The sequence below is a fragment of the Chrysemys picta genome, chromosome 25 (genome assembly GCF_011386835.1).
Source record: "Chrysemys picta bellii isolate R12L10 chromosome 25, ASM1138683v2, whole genome shotgun sequence".
Classification (NCBI taxonomy): domain Eukaryota; kingdom Metazoa; phylum Chordata; order Testudines; family Emydidae; genus Chrysemys; species Chrysemys picta.
In genome coordinates, this window is record NC_088815.1 from 3,519,567 (window position 1) to 3,544,963 (window position 25,397).

Below are 25,397 nucleotides of genomic sequence, written 5' to 3' on the forward strand. Positions count from 1 at the left end.
GAATTTAATGCTGTTCTGTAAATGCTGCACTTAACCATTTTGTTAACAGCAAACATTGTTTGGGTATAGTGATACGCCTTTTTCTGGGTTTTCTTTTTGATCTTTTACAAATAAATATATTTAAAAGGACGGATAAGAACTTTTTGTGCAGGTTGCTAAATAAATGCATTGTTTGTTTAACCAAAGCTGTGCTGCGTGCCTCAGATTTGCGGTATTGGTAGCAACTAATGTGCACTCGCTCATTTGTACTGCAGAATCTCCGTAACTTGACAGTAAAACCCTGATTCTGCAGTGTGTTGTCTTCCATCACGTTGTGAGTTTATCTGTTCCTAGGGCCAGCAGTGGGGGTTTATCATCCAGTTTGAAATAATAAAAGAGAATAGGAGGTAAAAGCCATGAGTGTGGATACAGCGATCCCAGACTTGAAAATCAAGTTGCCAGAGCCATAAAGCACAAAAAAGCGTAACTGCAGTGATCCCGTCACAGTTTGATGGAGTGAGCTCAGATGGCTACACGTAAGGAGCTAGCAGCACAACCTGAACTGGCAATAGGCTTTTCCAGCACAGCCTCGTGACAGTGCTTTTGGCTTTGAGGGGTGATGTGAAATCATGACAACACATGCGAACTCCGATATTATGGTGGTGAAGGCCACATATGTACCTAAAGTGAGCAGCTGCCAAACAAACTGCTCTTGGAGATGATAAACTGGCTGGCAGCCTTCCAAACATCTCTCTGTTGTCACTTGAGTGTCGGGAAGTTTCTTCCATCCCAGGCAAACCTCACTTTCTCATTGGAGTATAAATTCACCTGAAAATATGTGCTTTAAGACATCTACAGTAGGCTTATTTCTCTTTAAAATATCCTTCCGTTGCGATGATGTTTCATCCTCCAGTGCCAATGTGCGTGGGAACACTAGCATAGCACCAATGCAGTGGTGCATACCAGCATGTTAAGCCCTGTGTCTCTCAGATCTGCTCTGAGTGAAGAGTTGAAGTAGTGTGGTACATAAAACACCAGCTGCTGCCTGGAGACTTGTCCATGCTAATGTTTGTGTAGCTACAAATATCACTGAAGCTGAATTGGTGGCAAGAATGGTAGGAAATTTTTAGTTTAACCGGGGAGGCGGGGGGCTTGTTTTTTAGATACCTTATTTTAAGCTTCCTATCTTTTTTTTTCCCCTTCGTTGTGTCCCTCAATTTGATTTTTGTCCAACGTTTGGGTCTAGTTAGTTGCAAAAGAGAAATTATTACAGCTTGTGAAACAAAACGAATCTGCTTCTCTGGAGGGGATAGGGGAAATAGTAGTCACCTGACTAACTAACCTGGCCCCATTGCTAATCAAGAACACAAAAATTTGCAGAGTTTCCTGAGGAAGTGCCCCACGTTTAAAGTCTGTATGACTGTTGTCAAGTTGTGGGCTTGGATTCCTATCTGGTTTCAGGAGAATCTTAAATTCTGATGTTTTGAGTACAGTTTAAGTCAGGTGGGTGGGCAGAGGATCTGTGTGGACTTCGCTGACGTTGATCAAGAGTTAAATGGCTGAGAGCCAAGTCACCATTTTGGAATGAGAGCATCTCCTTGGTACAGAAACCTTATGGGTATTTAACAATAAAATTGGGTTGAGACATCCTTTGGGCATGTTCTGTCACACTCCAACCATCATCCCATTTTCCTTCCACAGTTCCTTGAAGGCCTCTGAGTCTTTGCTTCCCATTGTAGCTCTCCTTCTGTGGTCCCACTGAGAATTCCTTATCGTTCGTGAATGCTCTGCTTCTGCCAGTCTCCTCTGCTGCTCTAAGGGCTTGTCTACACTACGAGTTAAGTTGACGTAAGGCAGCTTACATGGACCTAGCAGTAGAGGTGTACACACTGCACTGCTCCTCCCGCCAGTTTAACTCTCCTACCACACCGACATCTGAAAACCACCTCAACGAGAGGCATAGCTGTTAGGGTGACATAGAGTGATGCAGTGTCAGTATAAACACGGCATTGCTTATGTTGTCCTAAGTGGTCTCCAGGAGGTGTCCCCCAATGCCCAGTGTGACTGCTCTGGTCACTGGTTTGAGCTCTGCTGCTCTGCAGCCAGGTACAAAGGCATGTGCCCCTTCCCTTTTAAAACCCTGGACATTTTTTAAATTGTTCTTCCAGTTTGCTCGGCATGGAGAGCTCCCACAGAACCTGCCGAGCTGACCATCCTGGCTCCCCACAGCAAACACGCCCCTGCCTGGAGTACACTGGAGGTGGTGGATCTGCGTCGGTGGGGAAAGGAGGCTGTGCAGTCACAGCTCCGCTCTAGCCACAGGAACTTTGATACCTATGGGCAAATGGATTGTGGCATGGAGGAGAAGGGATACAATAGGGACATGCAGCAGTGCTGGGCAAAAATCAAGGGGCTGAGGCAGGTGTCCCAGAAGGTAAGAGCGGCCAATAGTTGCTCTGGTGCAGCGCCAAACGTATGCAGTTTCTACAAGGAGCTGCATGCCATCCGCGGCGGCAGCTCCCCCTCCACTGCCAAGAGCCCTGTGGATACTTAGGGGGGGCTGGAGACAGTGACCAGTGCTTTGAACTTCAAGAACAGCGTAGTGCATAAGGAAGTGGAGCTAGAGGAAGATGGGGGACAGGGACATCCGGTGGTGTGACAACTCAGGCCTTTGGGGTTTTTTTTTTTTTTTTGTTTTTTGTTTTTTTAACTCCCGAGGGGTCTAGCCAGTCCCAGCACTCCAGTTTTGAGTTGCCTGAGGAAGGAGAGGGAAGCTCCAGTAAGTACTCATTGTGCTTCAGGATTGCAGGGAGACGTGGCAATGTTCTGCTTTTTAATTGGGGTAGAAGAGGGATTGAAAAAAATGGTAACAGTTTATATCTGCTGCTCATTCCTCTCTGCATCTAGACAGAGGGGCCCCTCTGGAAAAAGTTAGTTTATGCACACTAGGATATCCCGGGAATCCTCCATAGAGATCTCTAAGAAACTTCCCTGGAGGCAATCAGCAATCCTCTGCCCAAGGTTTCTTGGGAGGGCTGCCCTGTTTCTTCCCCCGTCGTAAGAAACTTTGCTGTACCAATCAGCAATTACTTCTGCAGGCACCAGAGCAGCACACAGGCGTGCAGCGTAAGGACCCAGTCTGCAGCCGCACGCCTGCAGGAGCTGCACCTTTGCAGCCTCAGTTACCCTCAGGAGTGAGATATCGGCTATCACCCCCGCCTGTGGAAACGGTGCCAGTATTCAGAACAGTAGCTCTACGTGCTTGCAGTGATACCCCGCTGAAATCCTCCTCTTTATCACTTCTTGACCGACCCCCCCCCCCATCCCCCACTACGGTGCAAGAAAACAATGCCTGGCTCAATACGTTACAGAAACACACGTTACTGTGGCTCATTGTCAAAATTCTCCTTCAAAGCCTCCCTGATTTGAATAGCTCCTGGTGAGCTCCTCTAACAGCCCTGGTATCTGGCTGCTCAAAAGCAGCAGCCAGTCAATCCACCTCAATGCTCCAGCCCTGTGGAAGCGTCTCCCCCTTAGCTTCACAAATGTTATGCGGAGCACGGCAGCCTGCTATGACCATGGGACTATTTTCCTCAGTGAGGTCTAATCTGCCAAAGAGGCAGCACCAGCGCCCCCTTTAAGCAGCCAAAGGCAGATTCAGTAGTCAGTAGCTTGTTATTGGAGTGCTCCTTACTGCATTCAAGGTTGCCAGTGTACGACTTCATGAGCCAAGGGAGCAAGGGATAGGCTGGGTCTCCCAGGATCACTATTGGCATTTCTACAGCCCCGTGGAAATTTTCTGGTCTGGAAAGAAAGTCCCTGTTTGCAGCTTTCTGTACAGGCCAGTGTTCCTCAAGAGGAAAGTGTCTTGCACCTTCTCTGATCAGCCTGTGTTGATGTCCGTGAAATGACCCCCGTGATCCACCAGTGCTTGCAATACCATGGAAAAGTAGCCCTTTCTGCTGCTGTACTCCTTCACAAGGTTGTCTGGGGCCAAAATGGGGATATGTGTGCCATCTATCGCCCTGCTGCAGTTAGGGAATCCCATTGCCACAAAACCATCCACTATTTCACGCACATTGCCTGGAGTCACAGGCCTTCCTAGCAGCAGGCGATTAATGGCCCTGCACACTTGTATAACTGCAACCCTCACGGTGGACATCCCCACTCCAAACCTATTCGCGACTGATGGGTAGCTGGCTGGCGTTGCCCACTTCTACACAGTGATCACCACTTGCTTCTCCAAAAGTTAGGGCAGCTCTCATTTGGGAATTGTTCCTGCTTTGAGCAGGGGGTTGGACTAGATGACCTCCTGAGGTCCCTTCCATCCCTGATATTCTATGATTCTATGATTCATTTTAGTGTCCTTGCACCAGAGGGCTGGGGCGAGCTCCACACACAGTTCCAGGAAGGTTTCAGAGTAGCAGCCGTGTTAGTCTGTATCCGCAAAAAGAACAGGAGTACTTGTGGCACCTTAGAGACTAACAAATTTATTAGAGCATAAGCTTTCGTAGGCTACAGCCCACTTCTTCGTATGCATATAGAATGGAACATATATTGAGGAGATATATATACACACATACAGAGAGCATGAACAGGTGGGAGTTGTCTTACCAACTCTGAGAGGCCAATTAAGTAAGAGAAAAAAACTTTTGAAGTGATAATCAAGATAGCCCAGTACAGACAGTTTGATAAGAAGTGTGAGAATACTTACAAGGGGAGATAGATTCAATGTGTGTAATGGCTCAGCCATTCCCAGTCCCTATTCAAGCCTAAATTGATTGTATCTAGTTTGCATATCAATTCCAGCTCAGCAGTCTCTCGTTGGAGTCTGTTTTTGAAGCTTTTCTGTTGTAAAATAGCCACCCGCACGTCTGTCATTGAATGACCAGACAGGTTAAAGTGTTCTCCCTCTGGTTTTTGAGTATTATGATTCCTGATGTCTGATTTGTGTCCATTAATTCTTTTGCGTAGAGACTGACCGGTTTGGCCAATGTACATGGCAGAGGGGCATTGCTGGCACACAATGGCATAGATCACATTGGTAGATGTGCAGGTGAACGAGCCCCTGATGGTATGGCTGATGTGATTAGGTCCTATGATGATGTCACTTGAATAGATATGTGGACAGAGTTGGCATCGGGCTTTGTTGCAAGGATAGGTTCCTGGGTCAGTGTTTTTGTTCAGTGATGTGTGGTTGCTGGTGAGTATTTGCTTCAGGTTGGGGGGTTGTCTGTAAGCGAGGACAGGTCTGTCTCCCAAGATCTGTGAGAGTAAAGGATCATCTTTCAGGATAGGTTGTAGATCTCTGATGATGCGCTGGAGAGGTTTTAGTTGGGGGCTGAAGGTGACAGGTAGTGGTGTTCTGTTATTTTCTTTGTTGGGCCTGTCTTGTAGGAGGTGACTTCTGGGTACTCGTCTGGCTCTGTCAATCTGTTTTTTCACTTCAGCAGGTGGGTATTGTAGTTTTAGGAATGCTTGATAGAGATCTTGTAGGTGCTTGTCTCTGTCTGAGGGATTGGAGCAAATGCGGTTGTATCTTAGAGCTTGGCTGTAGACAATGGATCGTGTGGTGTGTCCTGGATGGAAGCTGGAGGCGTGTAGGTAAGTATAGCGGTCAGTAGGTTTCCGGTATAGGGTGGTATTTATGTGATCATCGCTTATTAGTTCCAGGAAGGTGGCTTTGCACATCCAAAAGTTCTGCAGTTACTGCTTGTCATCCCAGACCTGCATAATGATGCGATCCCACCACTCGGTGCTAGTTTCTCGCACCCAGGACCAATGGTCCACTGTGTGCAGCTGCTCTGTGAATGCCAAAATCAACCTTGAATTGTTTCTGTCCATGTCACACAGCAGGGCAGACACCACGGTGTCATCATCAGATTCCCAACTCATGAAAGAAATACTGCATATTGTGTTCATCACGCTCATCACAAGACTGGAGAGCAGGCAGATCCATGCTTTCTGCTAGAGATGGCGGGCGCACAGTTTACAGGGTCTGTTGAAAAGCAGCATGAAATGTACTAGGAAGCCCATGGAATGATGGGACAGAGAAAACTGCATCATGGGATGCTCAGTCTGCCCAGAGGAGGCTTTGCAAACCCTTCCCAGAACACCCAGTGGCAGCTGGTCATGAGTTGCACATTGGGATTGCTATCCACAGTTCACCAGTCTCTGTTGATGCAAGAGCACCTACTGTGGACACGCTCTGCTGACACCAGTTTTAATTACAGCAGTGGATGAAAGTCAACTTAACTCTGTAGTATAGACATGGCCTAACTGTTCTCACTTCTACCACTGACCCACACCTTCATCAGGGCATTGCAGTCTGCTTAATACAGACATCCTCTCCTTGTGGCCTCATGTTGACTCTATAGGTATCTATCTTTAGTGTCTGTTTAAATTGTTTATCACCTTTGAAAGTGGATTAAGCTAATTCAGAATAAGGCACTCTTATTCCAGAATAAGTGTGACCACATATGGAGTTAATCAGGCATAGCTAATCCACTTTAAATTCACAGCCTACCTTATTCCAGACTCATTTTTGTGTGCAAATAAATCCTTAGGCCCAGCTTTTTAAAGATAATTAGGCATTGCGGTGCTCACCCTAACTGATTTAGCAGATTAAATTTCATTTACAAAAGGGATTTAGTTACTTAGGAGCCCAAATTTCATTGAAGTCAATGGGAGGCTTTCCATTGGCTGTAGTGGGAGATATGTAAGGCCACAGACTAGGGCTGCACAACCCTTTCCTTGATGCGTCCTGTTCGTTGGCTCCTTTGAGCCATAACTGCATGTACAGACCGGCTTGGGCATGTCAGCATTTGCAGCTTTCTCCATTCTGTGAGGCTTGGAGAATTTTTAAAGACTCACTCCCACAAATTATGCACTGGGGAATGCTCTGGTTCTCTTCTCCATGCCCTTGCCCACCTTTCTCATAAATCCCCTCCCGCACAGACTTTGAAGCAGCTGTTCACCTAGTGATGAGGGCAGACCATGCAAAAGCTAGTGGTTAAGATGCTGGACCAGAGCTCTGGGTTCCGTTCCCAGCTCCTTTACTGACTTTCTGAGCAGCGTTGGGCAAGTTGCTTAGTCTTTCTCTGCCTCAGTTTCCCACCTGTAAAAGGAGGATAATGGCTCTGCCTTTCTCCCCCACCTTTTGTCTATTTGGAGCAAGGATTGTCTCTTGCTGCCTTAATACAGTGTCCGGTGCGGTGGAGCCTTGAGCTCAATTGCAACTTGATGCTATTGCAACCATAGATACGTAATAAAGTCATTAAAGTTCCTGTGCAATGAATCAGCTTTGTTATTAATGGGGGTGGGGATGGGGGGGATTTGAAGAGCATTGGCATGGTGGTGTCTAAGCCCTAAATACGATGGTTTAGATTTACGTGGCATTGTCCTATTAATTGTAGTGCTTTGCGTCTCCTGAGATCTGGGAAACTGCTTCCTTACCCCTTTTCTTCACTGCAACTTTCTTGTAATGAAAAGGATGCTAAAAACCTGCCCTATACTCTTTTACGCAGTGGTAGCATGAATGTCGTATGTCAAACCAAACGTGAGTGCCTCTTTATGTTGCATTCGGTCTGTACATTACTTTAAAATCTATTTCCTATCATTTTCACAGTGGCATGTCTTGAGCCAGAGTGGGGAATATTCAGCTGATGCATTTCATTGCAACCCGTGCAAGGGTCTTTCTTTCTGCGGGATGCTTTCTGCGCTGCTCTAGGATACGGAATCACAGGGGTGAGCTGCTCAGCTGGTGTGGATTGGTAGAGCTCTGGTGACTTCAGTGGAGCTATGACAATATTCAGGATCTGCTCCAAGGTATTGAAACAGGAGCATCTACATTCCAGTGACAATAGAAGGGGGAAGATAGTTCGGGACCTGGCCCAAAGGGGCAGCAAGTGGTGTAGGGATATGGATAATACATTGCCCTTCTACAGCTGTCCTCAGCTAAGGGTCTGTCTGCACTTTGCAGTCATTAATTGTGCCTGGTGCTGTGCCTAAGAGGTAGGTCACTATTTTCACCCCATTTACAGATGGTGAGATTGAGGTAGAATCATAGAATATCAGAGTTGGAAGGGACCTCAAGAGGTCATCTAGTCCAACCCCCTGCTCAAAGCAGGACCAATTCCCAGCTAAATCATCCCAGCCAGGGCTTTGTCAAGCCGGGCCTTAAAAACCTCCAAGGAAGGAGACTCCACCACCTCCCTAGGTAACGCATTCCAGTGTTTCACCACCCTCCTAGTGAAATAGTTTTTCCTGATATCCAACCTGGACCTCCCCACTGCAACTTGAGACCATTGCTCCTTGTTCTGTCGTCTGCCACCACTGACAACAGCCGAGCTCCATCCTCTTTGGAACCCCCCTTCAGGTAGTTGAAGGCTGCTATCAAATCCCCCCTCATTCTTCTCTTCTGGAGACTAAACAATCCCAGTTCCCTCAGCCTCTCCTCATAAGTCATGTGCTCCAGACCCCTAATCATTTTTGTTGCCCTCCGCTGGATTCTTTCCAATTTTTCCACATCCTTCTTGTAGTGTGGGGCCCAAAACTGGACACAGTATTCCAGATGAGGCCTCACCAATGTCGAATAAAGGGGAACGATCACGTTCCTCGATCTGCTGGCAATGCCCCTACTTATACAGCCCAAAATGCCGTTAGCCTTCTTGGCAACAAGAGCACACTGTTGACTCATATCCAGCTTCTCGTCCACTGTGACCCCTAGGTCCTTTTCTGCAGAACTGCTACCTAGCCATTCGGTCCCTAGTCTGTAGCAGTGCATGGGATTCTTCCGTCCTAAGTGCAGGACTCTGCACTTGTCCTTGTTGAACCTCATCAGGTTTTTTTCGGCCCAATCCTCTAATTTGTCTAGGTCCCTCTGTATCCGATCCCTACCCTCTAGTGTATCTACCACGCCTCCTAGTTTAGTGTCATCTGCAAACTTGCTGAGAGTGCAGTCCACACCATCCTCCAGATCATTAATAAAGATATTAAACAAAACCGGCCCCAGGACCGACCCTTGGGGCACTCCGCTTGAAACCGGCTGCCAACTAGACATGGAGCCATTGATCACTACCCGTTGAGCCCGACGATCTAGCCAGCTTTCTATCCACCTTACAGTCCATTCATCCAGCTCATACTTCTTTAAGGTACAAAGAACGGAAATGGTCACCCAGCGCTGGGGCTGGGGCTGGGGCTAGAACGGGTCACCCAGCGCTGGGGCTGGGGCTGGGGCTAGAACGGGTCACCCAGCGATGGGGCTGGGACTAGAACGGGTCACCCAGGAATGGGACTAGAACGGATCATCCAGCGATGGGGCTGGGACTAGAACGGGTCACCCAGGAATGGGGCTGGGACTAGAACGGGTCACCCAGGAATGGGGCTGGGACTAGAACGGGTCACCCAGCACTGCGGCTGGAGCTAGAACGGGTCACCCAGCACTGCGGCTGGAGCTAGAATTGGTCACCCAGCGCTGGGTCTGGGACTAGAACGGGTCACCCAGGACTGGGACTAGAACGGGTCACCCAGGAATGGGACTAGAACGTGTCACCCAGCGCTGGGGCTGGGACTAGAACGGGTCACCCAGCAATGGGGCTGGGACTAAAACGGGTCACCCAGGAATGGGACTGGGACTAAAACGGGTCACCCAGGAATGGGACTAGAACGGGTCACCCAGTGCTGGAGCTGGGACTAGAACGGGTCACCCAGGAATGGGACTAGAACGGGTCACCCAGCAATGGGCCTGGGGCTAGAACGGGTCACCCAGCGCTGCGGCTGGAGCTAGAACAGGTCACCCAGCACTGCGGCTGGAGCTAGAACTGGTCATCCAGCGATGGGGCTGGGGCTAGAACTCAAGAATCCCGTGGTCTAACCACACTTCCCTTCCAAAACATTCAAAATCTCCCCTGCCACTCACTAATTCTCGCTTTGGCACATGCTGTGCACACTGGCTGGGCAGTCTGTGTGGGCACCACTACAAGTAAGGTGGTGGGGGAGCAATAACTCACTCTCTGCTTCTATCAGCTGATCGTTAGTTTGCTTTGGGTGTCATAAGCTCCTGTGTGGTTTCAAATCAGCCAGTTGTTGATGTTCCGCTCCCTGGTGGGGATGTGGACTTGTGCTGCAAGGGGGCAAAGGTCACTTCAGGGTAAAGCGTCATCAAGGAATGACTCCTCTCTGGTTAAAATTGGCTGCATAGAAAGCAGGCACTAGGACCTGCCTCTGCAGCCCAGACCAGAAGAGAAATCAGGAAATAAAGTTGAGGCGAGTTTCTCGGAGTGGATCTTTCGGTGAATGCTGTTGCGCGGGAGGTAAAGCTCCGCTCTGCCATTTGAACTGGGAATTTATTCTCCAGGAATCTTGGGACTCAAGTCTGGGCTTGGCTGCGAGCAAACCTGCAACAACTTGGACGCCAAGGGCTTTGCATGGGTGCTGCAGGGAGGTAAGTACAGAGGTCTGGCTGATGCAATAGCTGTGGCTGGGTAATGTGTTTCCCTTCTCCCCTCCAGGAGGACAGACATGAAGACAAGAGTACATGTAACGTTCCAGGTGCTGCACTCAGTGGGATAAATAGCAAAGTACCAGTGTGCCTGGATAGGTGTGAGTGAGGCTGGGGCGTGTGTCAAAGGCATGTGTGCAACACAGCCAGTTCCTGCAACCTGTCAACCCAGGTGCCAGCTCTTCTGCTGCTGTGCATGCGACTCTGGGTTCTGTTAGCTCTGCAGAAGGGGCTGCTCTTTGCACTCATGCTTAGGGCAGTGCAAACCAGCCGGACTTTTCTGAATGCGGGGCAATTTCCCAATGCACTTGTGACAGTGGGAAGGGAGGGTGGCATCGTGAGGCTTGGCCCAAGAAGTGAAACCTAGAGTATGTTTCGATACCTCATGGAGCATGCCAGAGACTCTCAATTCCATAGGCTACGGCAATCAAAACCGGTTAAAATGGGATGGAACAGCTATGGGGCGGGAGAAGGATTTCCCCATTACCCCTAGGTCAGATTGGGCGTGACTGCAGGTTGTGAGGAGCATCTGAAGAGGGTTATAATCTGGATGGTTCTCCTTCAAATATTTGTCCACGCGGATTCCACTTCTGGGATGCATAAGTCCCAGCTGAACAAAACATCTCAAAGAACCACACTTACTGTCAGGCCTTTCCCACTGCTCGGGAATGGCAGGGGAACAAAATGACCAATTTTAACCCTCCCAATAAGCTGGGTGCTGACTTCTGTGAATGAGCTTGATTTGCATTTGCATCATCAAAACGGCCCCCGTTTCTCTCAGCCTAGCAGTGGCTGCATCGACCCTTGCTCACAAGATGCATTGGCCGAGTTGGGTGGGGAAACTTGCCCTCCAATTTGTTCTTCGGTACTTTAGATTCCCAGGGCTGATCAGCAGCCAACTTTCTCCAGCGCAGTAGTCACTTGCAAACGTGTGCGCCACAAGGAGCTCTGATATGGCAAAACCAGCCGCTGCTGGGCATCCATAGTACCTATGTCATGGAGCCTTAGAGCGGGGAATGGAGAAGATCTGTAAGGCCAGCTACTCCACCCCGTGCTGGTGCAGGACTAAGCCCAAAGCCAGAGCTCCTCTCCTTTGCTATCTAGGAGCCAGTGCAGAGCATCATTGTCAGCTCGCCGTGTGTAACGCTTCAGCACTTTCTAAATGCTGTAGCAAGAGCTGCTTTTTAGCTTCTCTGCCTGCTGCCTCTGGTTCAGCAGAGCAGCATTCAGCACGCGAGCTCTCCGCTTACCTCCTCCAGGAGAGCATCTGAACGGAAGAGGGGGAAGGGAGAGTGGGATCAATAGCCGGGTCCCATCAGACAGACTGTTTTGGTAGACGGGGTGAGCCTCGTGGGTGGTTTGTGTGCCACTTTCAGTAGGCTTGGTTCCTGCCACGTCTTCATTCATCACTTGTGACCAGAGGTGAAAGTAACTTAAAGGACTTAGCAGTCCGCAGGGCAGCAGGGGTTCTGAGCAAGGTGGGGAGCCATTTCTGGGCCCCTGGAAGGTCCGGGTCCTCGAATGGAAGGGGTGGGGCTGGGGCCAGACTCCTGCAGCCAGCCCTTCAGGGCTGCCCGGCCTGCGCCCCCTGGTGCTCTGGCAGCGATTGAAAGGGCCTGGGGGAAGCTGCCCCTTTCGCCGCCCTCCCCATCAGCGACCCTGCCGGTATGGTCGGCTGTGTACTGGCGGCCACTTCCTTACTGGTACGCCGTACTGGACCGTACCGGCTTACTTTCTGCTTGTGACTGTGGTAACCGGCTCTTTCCTTGACCCTGGCTCTGGTTTGGTTTGGTTTTAGTGGGGAGGGTGAATGACAAAAACAATTGACTTGCTCGTTCCTGAAGGCCTGTGAATATAAGAACATCAGAAGAACATAAGAACGGCCATATTGGGTCAGATCAATGGTCCATCTAGGCCAGTCTCCTGTCTTCTACCAGTGGCCATTGCCAGGTGCTTCAGAGGAAATGAACAGAACAAGGTCATTAACAGGTGATCCAACTGCAGTCATCCAGTCCCAGCTTCTGGCAGTCAGAGGTTCAGAGACATGGGGTTGCATCCCTGACCATCTTGGCTAATAGCCCTTGATGGACCTGTCCTCCAGGAATTTATCTTTTGAACCCAGCTATACTTTTGACCTTCACAGCATCCTCTGACAATGAGTTCCACAGATTGACTGTGCATTGTGTGAAGAAGTACTTCCTTTTGTTTGGTTTAAACTGGCTGCCTATTAATTTAATTGGGTGACCCCTGGTTCTTGTGTTATGCGAAGGGATAAATAACACTTCCTTTTTCACTTTCTCCACACCAGTCATGATTTTATAGACCTCAATCATATCCCCCCGCAGTCATCTCTTTTCCAGGATGACCAGTCCCAGTCTTATTAATCTCTTCTCATACGGAAGCTGTTCCATCCCTCCATTCATTTTTGCCCACATATCTACACCAGCAACACCATCACAGGACCTAACCAGATCAGCTACAACATCACTGGTTCATTCACCTGCACGTCCACCAATGTTATATATGCCATCATGTGCCAGCAATGCCCCTCTGCTATGTACATTGGCCAAACTGGACAGTCACTACGTAAAAGGATAAATGGACACAAGTCAGATATCAGGAATGGCAATATACAAAAACCTGTAGGAGAACGCTTCAACCTCCCTGGCCACACAATGGCAGATGTAAAGGTAGCCATCTTACAGCAAAAAAACTTCAGGACCAGACTCCAAAGAGAAACTGCTGAGCTCCAGTTCATTTGCAAATTTGACACCATCAGATCAGGATTAAACAAAGACTGTGAATGGCTATCCAACTACAGAAGCAGTTTCTCCTCCCTTGGTGTTCACACCTCAACTGCTAGCAGAGCACCTCACCCTCCCTGATTGAACTAACCTCATAATCAAGACTGATTCTTGCCTGCATATTTATACCTGCCTCTGGAAATTTCCATTTCATGTGTCTGATGAAGTGGGCATTCACCCACGAAAGCTTATGCTCCAATACATCTATTAGTCTTAAAGGTGCCACAGGAGACTCTGTTGCTTTTTACAGATCCAGACTAACACGGCTACCCCTCTGATATTTGACACCATTTATTTTTGTTGCCCTTATCTGTACTTTTCCAATTCTAATATATCTTTTCTTGAGATGGGGCAACCAGAACGGCACACAGTATTCAAGATGTGGATGTAACAATGGATTTATATAGAGGCATTATGATATTTTCTGTCTTATCTATTCCTTTCCTAATGATTCCCAACGTTGTTATCTTTTTGACTGCCGCTGCACATTGAGCAGATGTTTTCATGAGACCTATTTATGATGACTCCAAGATCTCTTTCTTGAGTGGTAACAGCTAATTTAGACCCCATCATGTTTTCCAATGTGCATTACTTTGCATTTATCAACACAGAATTTCATATGTCATTTTATTGGCCATTCACCTGGTTTGGTGAGATCCCGTTGTAACTCTTTGCAGTCAGTTTTGGACTTAACTATCTTGGGTAATTTTGTATCATCTGCAAACTTTGCCCCCTCGTTGTTTACCACTTTTTCCAGGTCATTTATTAATATGTTGAACAGCACTGGGCCCAGTACAGCTCTTGGGGGGACCCAACTATCTATTTTTATAAACCAACCTTTATTCCTTTATTCCTACCCTTTGTTACCAATCTGTGAGAGGACCTTCCCTCTTATCCCGATATAGCTTACTTTGCTTAAGAGCCTTTGGTGAGGGACCTTGTCAAAGGCTTTCTGAAAGTCCAAGTACATGATATTCACTGGATCACCTTGTCCGCATGTTTATTGACCCCCTCAGAGAATTCTAATAGATTGGTAAGGCATGATTTCCCTTTGCAAAAGCCATATTGAGTCTTCCCCAACATGTTGAATTCATCTATGTGTTTGGTAATTCTGTTCTTTACTACAGTTTCAACCAATTTGCCTGGTACTGAAGTTAGGTTTGCCAGCGTGTAATTGCCAGGATTGCCTCTGGAACCTTTTTTAAAAATTGGCGCCACATTAGCTATCCTCCAGTCATCTAGTACAGAAACTGATTTAAGTGATAGATTGCATACCACAGTTAGTAGTTCTGCAATTTCATACGTGAGTCCCTTCAGATTTCTTGGGTGATACCATCTGGGCCTGGTGACTTATTACTGTTCAATTTGTATCTACCTCAGTTCTTCCACATCCCATCTAGGATCTGAGCATGTCCTAGCACCTGGGGGAGGCCAGAGATATAGGGCCAGATCCTCAAAGGTATTTAGGCACCTAACTGCGATAGAAATAAACTGCAATTAGGTACCTAAGTGCCTGTGAGGATCTGGGCATAAGTGACATGCCCAAGTCACCCAGAGTGTCTTTAGCAGAACCAGCATTGAACCCAGGTCTCCTGGGTTCCACTCTGTGCTTTAATCACACAACCATCCTTCCCTCCCAGGGAGCAGATGGCTTGGGAGGGGGGCATGCTGTGGAGAGGGAAGCCAGGCAGCACGGGGGGGAGTGACTGGGGAGCAGCCCTGAAGTGACATATGTTACAGACTCCAACTTTCTTGTGTCCAGGTGGATGCTCCACCCCTGCTCCGCTCCAAGGCCTTCCCCCAGGGCTCCACCCTTGCCCCACCTCTTCTCCCCCTGCTCCACCCCCACACCTGAGGCCCAACCCTGCCTCTTCCTGCCCCCGCTCTGCCCCTCCTCTGAAGCCCCGCCCTCACTCTGCCTCTTCCCACCCCCGCTCCCCCCCCCCCCCAGGACCTCTTGCCCACCAAACAGCTGATTGGGGGTGGTTGGTGGGTGCTGAGCACCCATTAGTTTTTTTCTGTGGGTGCTTCAGCACCGAGCACTGATGGAGTCAGCGCCTATGGCATATGTACTAAGCTCTGCTGTGGGTGCATGTGGCTGTGTTTGGTTCACTCTTTGCCTCCCTGCACTGGATGGATTGGTCTCTGCTGCCCTGCCTTTGATTGGGTCCTGGGATGGTTGGGAACAGCCACTGTCTGGTACCTCATCTGCCTGCTCCTCTTTGCAGCAGTGGTGACGGGTGTTGTTACCAGCTTGGCAGGCCCTGCTGCCTTCTGACTGAGCAGTGTGTAGGGTTACCATATTTCAACAATCAAAAAAGAGGACACGGCGGGGGGAGGGGAGAGCCCTGCCCCCACCCTGCCCCCATCCACTCCCTCCCACTTCCCGCCCCCTGACTGCCCCCCTCAGAATCCCCAACCCCCCCTCCTTGTCCCCTGACTGCCCCCTCCTGAGACCCCCCCACCCTAACTGCCCCTCTAGGACCTTACCCCCTGACTGCCCCGACCCTTATCCACACCCCCGCTCCCAGACAGACCCCTGGGACTCCCACGCCCATCCAACCACTCCCTGTGCCCTGACTGCCCCGCCCAGAACCCCCAACCCATCTACCCCCCCTGCTCCCTGTCCCCTGACTGCTCCGATCCCTCTCCCCACTCCTGCCCCCTGACGCCCCCCCCCCAGAACTCCCAAACACCCCCTCGCTCCCTGTCCCCTGACTGCTCCGACCACTTTCCACACCCCTGCCCCTGACAGGCCCGTCCAGAACCTCCAATCCATCCAACCCCCCCTACTCCCTGTCCCTTAACTGCCCTCTCCAGAACCCCCCTGCCCCATCTCCAACCCCCTGGCTCCCCTACCGTGCCGCTCCGCAGCACACTCCAGGGGGCATCTGGACACAGCCACAACTGGCTCAGAGGGCCTGGGGGTGGGGAGACTTCAGAAGACATTAATGGGGGGACGACCCCCCAAGGCCTCTAACCATCATCTGTCTGGGGCTTTGTTTTTTTAAATCTTCCCCAAAATCTATCTCCCAGCGCCTAGCACCAGGCTGGGCACGACTACCGCTGCCAGGCATCCTTTCCATCGGTCAAGTACCCCGCAGTCACCCTCCCCCTGCCCCCGCTCCGTTCCAGCAAGGGCATGACCAGCGCCCCGCGAGGAAACGGACACCTGGGCTCCAGACAGGAGCTAAACTCTCTGTTTTCCCTGCTGTGGGGCGGTTCTCTCCCTCCGGCAAAAGCAGGTTAGAACAGCCGTGCCCCGGCTCTCCCCAGGGAGCGGGGAGGAGGAGGGAAGAGCTGCCGGAGGCCGGCCGCCTGGCCAGTGATTTGAAGCTGCAGGGGAGAGGAGGGGGGAAGGGGAGGAGACGCTCTGGCTGCTAGAGCCCCATGCTAGTGGCTCAATCCAGCCGGCCGCCCTATCACCCGCACCGTGGTCTGCGGGGGGGGAGAATGCCGGACATTTTAAGATATTTACAAATCCCCCCCCCCCCCCGACGCTATTTTTAACCTAAAAAGCCGGACGAGTGGTAACCCTAGCAGTGTGAGGCCTCTAGGCCAGAGAGCCACGTGGGCTCCAGTGAAGCCGTGGCATTTGGCAAGCACAGTTGTCCATGAAGATATTAGAGACCCTGTCTCAAAGTGAAGCTCTGCTACATACCTAGGAACCTTCCGTTTCCTCTCATTCCCATTAGCCCGCCAGGCCGCAGTTCTCCTTAAGGCAGATGCTGCTGGAGGGAAGGAGGGATGGTTGATGCCACTAAGAATGGCGGGTTACGGAGCTTTTCCCCTCTCCCTCTCACTGCCCCAGCTGTGCACTAGCCAGAGGCTGGCTCAGTGGCTGAGGTGAAACAAGTTTGGGTCTATCTCAGGCCGTTCCCAGGGGCCACATCCCCACATCCTCCCCTGCCCATGGGACTGCTGTTAGCAGCCTCAGCAGAAGGGCCAAGGGAGAACTTTCTGTCTCTGCTCCCTGCCCTTCTGTTCCTGGGGCTCGTCCGGCCTAGGGATTGCTTTATGCTGGAGTGGATGTAAAACGGGACTTGGCTCAGTGTCGACTCGCACTGTCAGAGCTGCAGTGGTTAATTTGTGCCAGGGCGTGCCAGAGCAGAGCCCTGGCACCTCTGAGCCGGGCGGTTCCGAGCCTGGCACCTCTGGGCCTGGCAGTTCAGAGCCCTGGCACCTCTGAGCCGGGCGGTTCCGAGCCCCGGCACCTCCGGGCCTGGCAGTTCCGAGCCCCAGCACCTCTGAGCTGTCAGTTATGAATATCAAAAAATTGCTTGACACCTGGCACCTAATTGCTTAAGCCCTGGCACCTCTTTCCTTACAAATTAAGCCCTGCCTAGTTGGCACTGTGGCTGCTGGTCAGTTACAGGCCTGCTCTGGACTCGGGGAAATGGTGTATTTTAACATGTTAAAATGCCAGTAAAAACAAGGCAGATGATGGTTTCAGGCTGTGTGAGCTGATCAAGATAAAACCTGGGCTCCCATCTCAGATTTACCTTGACCAGCTACCGTGTTTCAATTACAGCTGCCTAGTCTTCACTAGCACTTTAGCACCCGGGAGCCAACATGGGTTAAAGATTCACTTTCCTCCTGGCCTGAGTGTGACCCATGTGTCTTAGGTCTTGTTAGTTAAGGTGTTTGAACACAAGGTGCGGCTGGTCCCTCTGCCCAGGCTCGGGTCGATTGGTGGAGCAGGGAGAAGCTGGCCCTGCTGTTGTTCACGCTGTCCCGGCTCTGGGGAGGAATGGGGATTCCCTCTCCACATCCACCCACCTGGCGCTTTTCACAGGAACTTAAAGGCGCTAAAATGACTAAGGAACAGACGGTCGCAACAAAGACACCCACACTGTTTCTAGGTCAAATGTTGCCTCTGAAATGAACAAATCGCCACCTGGTGCTTATTTTTAGCCTTGAAAGATCTGCAGTCATCTCTTCCTGGTGCTTTTCATTTTATAGCGGGCAACAAGGAAGTGTTAGTAGGGTCTGGTGCAATAAAGATTCCGATCCTTGAGATTACAAAGAAAACCCACTCTGTTCTGCCACTTGTGCTGCCCAGAAATGACTGTGACTCACCCCCCAAAAGAGGAAGAAGAGGGGCTGCTATCACCTCATCTGCAGGAACATTTCTTTAAACAAACTCAAAAAGACCTCCCACGTGCTCAGCTGAAGAGATGCTGCTATTTTTATCCCCTACCCCCCTGCAGCTCGGATGCAGGAGACCCATAGCTTGGCCTCCTGGAAATGAAAAAGGGGTGGGTTTGTCACCTTAAGGTGCCAGTGTATGAATCCAACGGGGGAAACTATGTCCTGCTGCTCCCTCTTCCAGATGTGCAGTGCTGGTTTGGGTTTGTACACACCCAGGGACGTTTTATAGGTGACCTGCAAAGGGGAGAAGAAATTAGGACTGTGTTCCCCACCCTGCCTTTTTTGCTTCTTTATATAGCAGATCTGTGTGTGTGTGTGTGTGTGGTGCGGGAGGGGGATGTGTCCTTTAAGGGCTTGCTTTTAGTATAGCAATATCAGAACTGTCTCCCCTGTTTGTGCTGGAGTCTCTTTGGAGAACTCCAAGAGGGAATGGAGCACATTCTCAGACCATCATTAGATCGGTAGTGGGGCGCACTGAACCTCAGGCATTCGAGTTCAATCAGCACTAACAGAAACAAAAAGTGTGAACAAAAATCACTTTTCCCCCTCAGTCCATCAGGACATTTTGCTTCTTTGGAGTCTGTCAGTTCTCCAGTCATCCATCAAGTCTTCTAGAAAAAAAACAGCTTTACGTTTCTAACTTGAAAAGCTTTCGGCCCTTCTTTACAGGGAAGACAGAGATAATCAGGGCACAAACCCAGTGTTCCCAGCACCTATGACTAACTCAAGTCTCACAACATTTAGTGTTATTCTTAAAGACCCAGATCTTGGAGTCATGTGAATATATGGGAATCTCGGCTTTCTTTTTTCAAAAAAAGTAAGTTTCTAGCTCTTACGGCTGTGGAGAAAAGCTTGAAAACATGAAGCGAGTGTGAGTGAAAGGCTCAGAAACCAGAAGGTGAAGGGCAAGAACTTACAACGTGTTATTTTTAAAAATTTCATGATTGTGGATATTTCTCTGCTTTGGTGGGGGGTTGGGCCCATTGCATTCCTGTCCTGCTGCTGCAGATGGACCACTGCCAGGGTGGAGCTGGCAATGCTCTCCAGAGCCATGGGTGTTGGAGTTAACAGCCCATTGAAACGCATGAGGCAGTTCCTCCCTCTCAGAGTGATGGTCTCAGGCTCTCAGCAGACATCACTGCATCATGGCCTGAGTGTAAATATTTTAAATCTTTTCTTCACTGCTCTCAGGGCTCGAAACTTACTTGTTTAAAGCTGACATTCTGATGTAATCACAGGACTCCAGGAGCTGGAGACATAGGTGCTGGCCTAGTGCCTTAATCCAGTCCCGCTCATGGTAGCATAAATCAGGAATAACTCCATGAACGTCAAGGGAATTACTGTGGGTTTACAAACAGGATATTTCTGTAGCCAGATCCAATGGCTGGAAGATGAAGCTAGACAAATTCAGTTTAGAAATAAGGTGCAAACGTTTAACAGTGAGGCTGATTAACCATTGGAACAACTTGCCAGGGTATGTGGTGGAGTCTTAAAATCAAAACTGGGTGTGTTTTTCTAAAAGATACCCTCTAGCTCAACTACAAGCTGGGGGCTGGATACCGGACGCACCAGGGCCCATTCTCTGGTCTGTGTTATCATAATGGTCACTTCTAGATTTCCCAGGCTGACCTAAGACGAAGGAGAAGGAGGGTGTCAGCACCGCCCACGCTGACTTCCCCACTCTGCCCTGGTTCAGAGAAATAGCTGCATTTTCTCTGTAGTGTAGTTCTGTGGCGGGGTGACGCCTCTTGCCCAGTATGATATCCTCTTCTTTGGGCAGCAGGATCTTAGCTCACCTTCCGCTGAGCCTGGATGATCCCATTTAAAAAGAAATGACTTGCCAAAATCGTTGTCTGGGCGGGGTGTGAGTGTTCAGGCAAATGGTGCATCCAACCGCCTGTGACATGGGCCCAGCAAGGGCAGTTGGTTACAGCAGCTTGTCACAGTTCTGCCTGACCCACCCTCAGATGCAGGGCTCCCACTGGCCCAATCAGCAGGAGTCCGGCTTGCATCCAAGCAAAAATCCCAGGTGTTTTTCTCTCTCTTGTGAGAGCGGCTCCAGTGTTATCCGGCATCCTCAGAGCTGGGAGAGGCCATCCACCAAAGCACAAGAACAAGACCAGCAAACCCCAGTTTGAGACCCCAGCATTCAAGTCCAGCTGCCTGAAGCTTCCAATGTTTAAACTCTGCCTCCACTCAACCTCCCAAGCTGTTTTTCTCTGTTTTTAGGCTGCTCTGATTGGCCTTTAATCAGCCTCATCTGGCCTGCCGGGATTAAATTAGGGCAATTATTGCCTTTCTCTGCTGCTCTCTTGGTCATTACGGTAACTCCAGACCAGGTGATGCTCCAGCCTTCCCTGCTGGCACTGCCAGTTGCCCCAAATGGTGCGTGCGTGCCTGTGCTGCCCCCAGATGATGAGCTAGAAATTGGTCCATAGTGTTTAGCTGCATTGAAATGACCGGGAGAGCTTTGGCAAGGGACCGAGGGAAGCTGTTCAATAGAGACTCAACTGCCAAATTAGTACCCCGATGTATTCTTTATATTTCCACAGCGTCCAGATGCCCCAGCCAAGATCAATGTGGCATTGTTAGACGTCACGTATTTGCTTATTAAGAGACAGTCCCTGCCCCCCTGAAGTTACAGTCTAAATAGACAATTATCTCCATTGCACAGATGAGAAATCAGGGGGTAAGTGACTTTCCCAAGGTCAAAGAGGGCATCTGTGGCAGAGTCAGGATTTGACCCCAGAGCTCCTGAGTCCTACTTACTACCTTAGTCACAAGGCCAACTTGCCTTTAAAAGAGGGAAAGCTGCTGTGGAGGAAATATGAGACTCAAGAGCACTGGACTCATGGCACTGCTGTACTCTCTAAGGCAGGATTTAACTGTGGCTGACAATGGTGAAAGGCCAGTGGCCGCAGCCCAGTGCACTGCGGCACCCTCTCTCCTGCTAACTGGAGAATGTGACAGTGTTATTTACCCCGCCCATCCCACAAGAACCAGGGGGTCCCCAATGAAATGTACAGGCAGCAGGTTTAAAACAGACCTAGGGAAGTTCTCTTTTACTCAATGCCCGGTCAACCTGTAGAACTCGTCGCCAGGGGATGTTGTGAAGGCCAAAGGTGTAACTTGGTTTAAAAAAGAATTAGAAAGCTCCTGGAGATAAGTCCATCAATGACTATTAGCCAAGCTGGTCAGGGCCGCAATCCCATGCTCTGGGTGTCCATAGCCTCTGACTGCAGGAAGCTGGGACTGGACGATGGGATGGATCACTTGAAGTTGCCTGTTCCGTTCATTCCCCCAGAAGTACCTGGCACTGGCTGCTGTCAGAGCCAGGGTATGTGGTTAGCTGGCCCATTGGTCTGGCCCTCCATTGCCGTTCTTATGACATCCCGGAACTGGGAGTCAGGAGCCCTGGGTGCTTTTCCCATCTCTGCTCCTGCCTGGCCACAGGACACTGCCAGTGCAGAGTGAGGTGAGCGCGTCGGGCCCTTCTGTGAGGAGAAGACGGGGCCCAATTGGAGTGGTCAGCAGTCTGAGCACAGCTTCTCCTGAGTTCTGTCCCAGCTCAGCCAGTGACAGCGCCTGCTACATTACACAAGTCCCCACTGTGCCTCAGTTTTCCCATCTGCAAAATGGGGACAATACTTACTCATCCCCCTAAAGCAGATGGCAGAGTCTACCATAATCCCCTTGCTGGTTCTCAGGTGCATTCCCAGCAGGGGAGTTTGTATCTGTCTAGTGTCGATCACACAGATTCTTGACAAGCAATCTGTACCGACGGCCCCGATTCCACGGCCATCACCTTGGGAGCTGGGTTGCCAGCTTTGCAGCATTCCGTGGGTTCAGATCTGCTCTCTTTAGACTTCACTTGTTGGCAGCCAGGTAGCCTAAGTGCTCACGCCCCTGGCTCTGGAGCAAGGCAACCAAAGAAGGTGTAATTGCAGCTTCAGGGGTGTGAAGCAGAAAGTTGCTTGTGAAACCACATTTTCCGCTCTGGGACCTTCCACCTCTCAGGGTCCTAGAGCCCGGGCTCCAGGCCGAGCCCAGAGCAGTGAAACAGCCCCTCAGCCCAAACCCCGCAAGCCTGAGTTGTCTGGCAGTGTCCTGTGGATAAACAACACTGTCACACAGCCGCGGGGGTCTAGTTGCTGTGTAGACAGGGCCCTCTGTGACTGCACTGCCGACAGCTCGCAGTGAAGCCCTGAGTGCCTGGCTGTGACCAGTTACGGAAGGAAAAGGTTTCTTGAAAGGAAAAAAAACCTGCTCGTTCTGGGAGGTGGGTTTCTAGGGAAAAGTTCATCGGCATGGTCTGAGCTGGGAAGGGGACATGTAAGAGATGTGCAAGGGGCTCCACACCCTCCTCCCATGCACAGAACTGACCCGCCCAGAAATGAGAAAAGGGAAAGAGTGTGTGAGCCCAGGTGGGGGCAGGGCCCAGCAGCTCTGGGGCCACTTCTGTTTTTCTTCCTAAGTTCCTAAATGTTCATGCGTCTGGGTTTCAGCTGGCCACCTGCAGTGACCCCCACCCCCGCATACACCCACATACAGGGCTGGACTGGTGGTGAGGTTTTTTATCTCCTTCCTCTGAAGCCTCAGGGATGGCCAGGGCTGGGCCGGGTCACCAGACGGGGAGGGCCAGGGCTGGGCCGGTTCACCGGACGGGAAGGGCCAGGGTTGGTCCGGGTCACTGGATGGAGAGGGGCAGGGCTCTGAGGCGGCACTGGATGGGGAGGGGCAGGGCTGGGCTGGGTCACTGGATGGGGAGGGGCAGGGCTCCAAGGTGGCACTGGATGGGGAGGGGCAGGGCTGGGCCGGGTCACTGGATGGGGAGGGGCAGGGCTCCGAAGTGGCACTGAATGGGGAGGGGCAGGGCTGGGCTGGGTCACTGAATGGGGAGGGGCAAGGCTCCGAGGTGGCACTGGATGGGGAGGGGCAGGGCTGGGCCAGGTCACTGGATGGGGAGGGGCAGGGCTCCGAGGGGGCACTGGACGGGGAGGGGCAGGGCTGGGGCCGGGTCACTGGATGGGGAGGGGCAGGGCTGGGCTGGGCTGGGTCACTGGATGGAGAGGGGCAGGGCTCCGAGGTGACACTGGACGGGGAGGGGCAGGGCTGGGGCCGGGTCACTGGATGGGGAGGGGCAGGGCTCCGAGGTGGCACTGGATGGGGAGGGGCAGGGCTCCGAGGTGGCACTGGATGTTCTCTCTAGCTAGGTGCTTGGCTGGCTGGCCCTTACTCCCATGCCCAGGGACTAACCCATCGCCCAGTGTGGGTCAGGGAGGAATTTTGCCCCAGGTCAGGCTGGCGGTGACCTTGGGAGGGGAGGGGGGACGGTTCGCCTGCCTCTGCAGCGTGGGGGTGCGGGTCACTTGTCAGGGTTCTCTGGGTCTCTCTCACTCATTTCCCTGCCATTGCGGGGGCCTCGGGCACTGGGGCCCCTCGGCCCCTCCTGTCCTGTGTCTGTGGCACAGACCAGTCTAGTTTCCTGTGGGCTGTAATACCTTGGTCTCGTTTCAGTTGTTGGATCAGTGTGCGGGGGCTGGGTGGGGGTGGGGGCCTGTGATCTCCAGGAAGTCAGGCTGGATGGCCTGGGGGTCCCTTCTGCCTTTAAACTCTACGACCTAGTGGTTAGAGCAGGGCAGGGGAGTCCTGGCTCATCACGTCTAGTCCGGGCTCTAGGAAAGCATGTGACCTTGTGGGGACAGCAGAGGGACCAGGGGGGCAGGACTTCTGGGTCCTAGTCTTGGTTCTGCCACTGACTTGCTGGGTGGCCTTGGGCAAGACAGCTCGGGGGGGAGGGGCGGGGGCTTCTCCCAAGTGCTCCCAGCTGGCCTCAGGGAGAAGCCGCCCAGTGCCTTCAGTGGGATCAGAGATGGGCCAGAGCCGAGCGCCTGAGAATCCTGCTGCAAAGCCGGGATGCTGCCGTCTTGGGGAGGCCCAGGAGGGGCTGAGGGTAATGAAGGGATGATTGGGATGTGTTTGGAGGCTGTCAGCGGGAAGGAGCTGAAGAGGGACCACATCTTGGTCTGAAAGGACCTTGTGTGATGGTGGCTGGACAGTTTACCAGGCTCGTGTTAGGCCATGTGATCATTTGTCACAAAGATCAGCATCTTGCTACAACCTTACCCAGTGTTGGGTCAGACGCTGGCTCACGGTTGTCACCATAAACACCTTCAGCTCAGACCTGCCAGGTGTGAACACACCTCTTCACACTGACACTCACGGGCAGTTGTGGTGCTGAGGGGAAAATGCCTTGCTAATAATAACAGTGACATATAATTGCCCATGTCGACACCTCGAAGGATCCCAAAGCTCTTCACACCTGCACGACACAGTGGGAATCAGTTCACCCCAGACTAAAGGCAGCTGCTTCTGGGGTGGAGCGCAGCAGCTGTTCTAATGTTTGCTTGACAGTTTCTCTTTGAACAAGAAAACCCCAACAGAGTGGAGACAGGGTTGGCCCCTGCGGTCCTTCCTTCTCTGCAGCCCAGAGACCAATGGCCGTTTCTGTCTCCTCCCAGGTGATTGCTGCTGGATTCCCCAGAGCAGCTGTGGATGCGCTGATGAGCCAGGCAGCATGTCAACAGTAAGTGGTGCAGGCTGCTCCAGCCCTCGCAGGGCCCCTGGAGCGTGGCTGACTTTCTCTTTCCTGGAGGGCTGGATTTTCAGACCCGGGTGCCTGTAGTGTGCATGAGCCCATGCAAATGGGCAGCCTGGGGAACACAGCCACACAGGGGGGCAGATTGTGCAGGCACCACTGGTCACTGAATGTGACACCCCAAGGTGAAATCCCGCTAACTCCCTCCCCCCATGCACTCGCAGGTCTCCCCTCCTCTCCTTCACCCACTCACTGCCCTTGGGCTGGGCTGTGCCCTGGGACCATCTCCAAATGCATGGGGGGCCTAGCCCCTCCACTCCTCCTTCATGGACCCCCGGTGCCAGGGTCTGATCTATTCTCTTGA

General features: G+C 51.4%; 1 protein-coding gene across 3 annotated transcripts in view; it reads left to right on the forward strand.

Annotated features, from left to right (window-relative positions):
* Positions 1–25,397, forward strand: part of MATK (megakaryocyte-associated tyrosine kinase) — a 47,096-nt gene that overhangs the window by 10,266 nt on the left and 11,433 nt on the right. The window contains exons 1-2 of one of the 3 annotated variants that reach the window (XM_042841398.2): positions 10,177–10,423; positions 24,957–25,021. In XM_042841398.2, coding sequence (XP_042697332.2) covers positions 25,013–25,021 — 9 coding nt within the window. In that variant the 5' untranslated portion in view covers positions 10,177–10,423; positions 24,957–25,012. Of the gene's footprint in view, positions 1–10,176; positions 10,424–24,956; positions 25,022–25,397 lie in introns of those variants that run through there. The other 2 variants (XM_005283797.4, XM_065578345.1) reach the window with 2 other exon arrangements.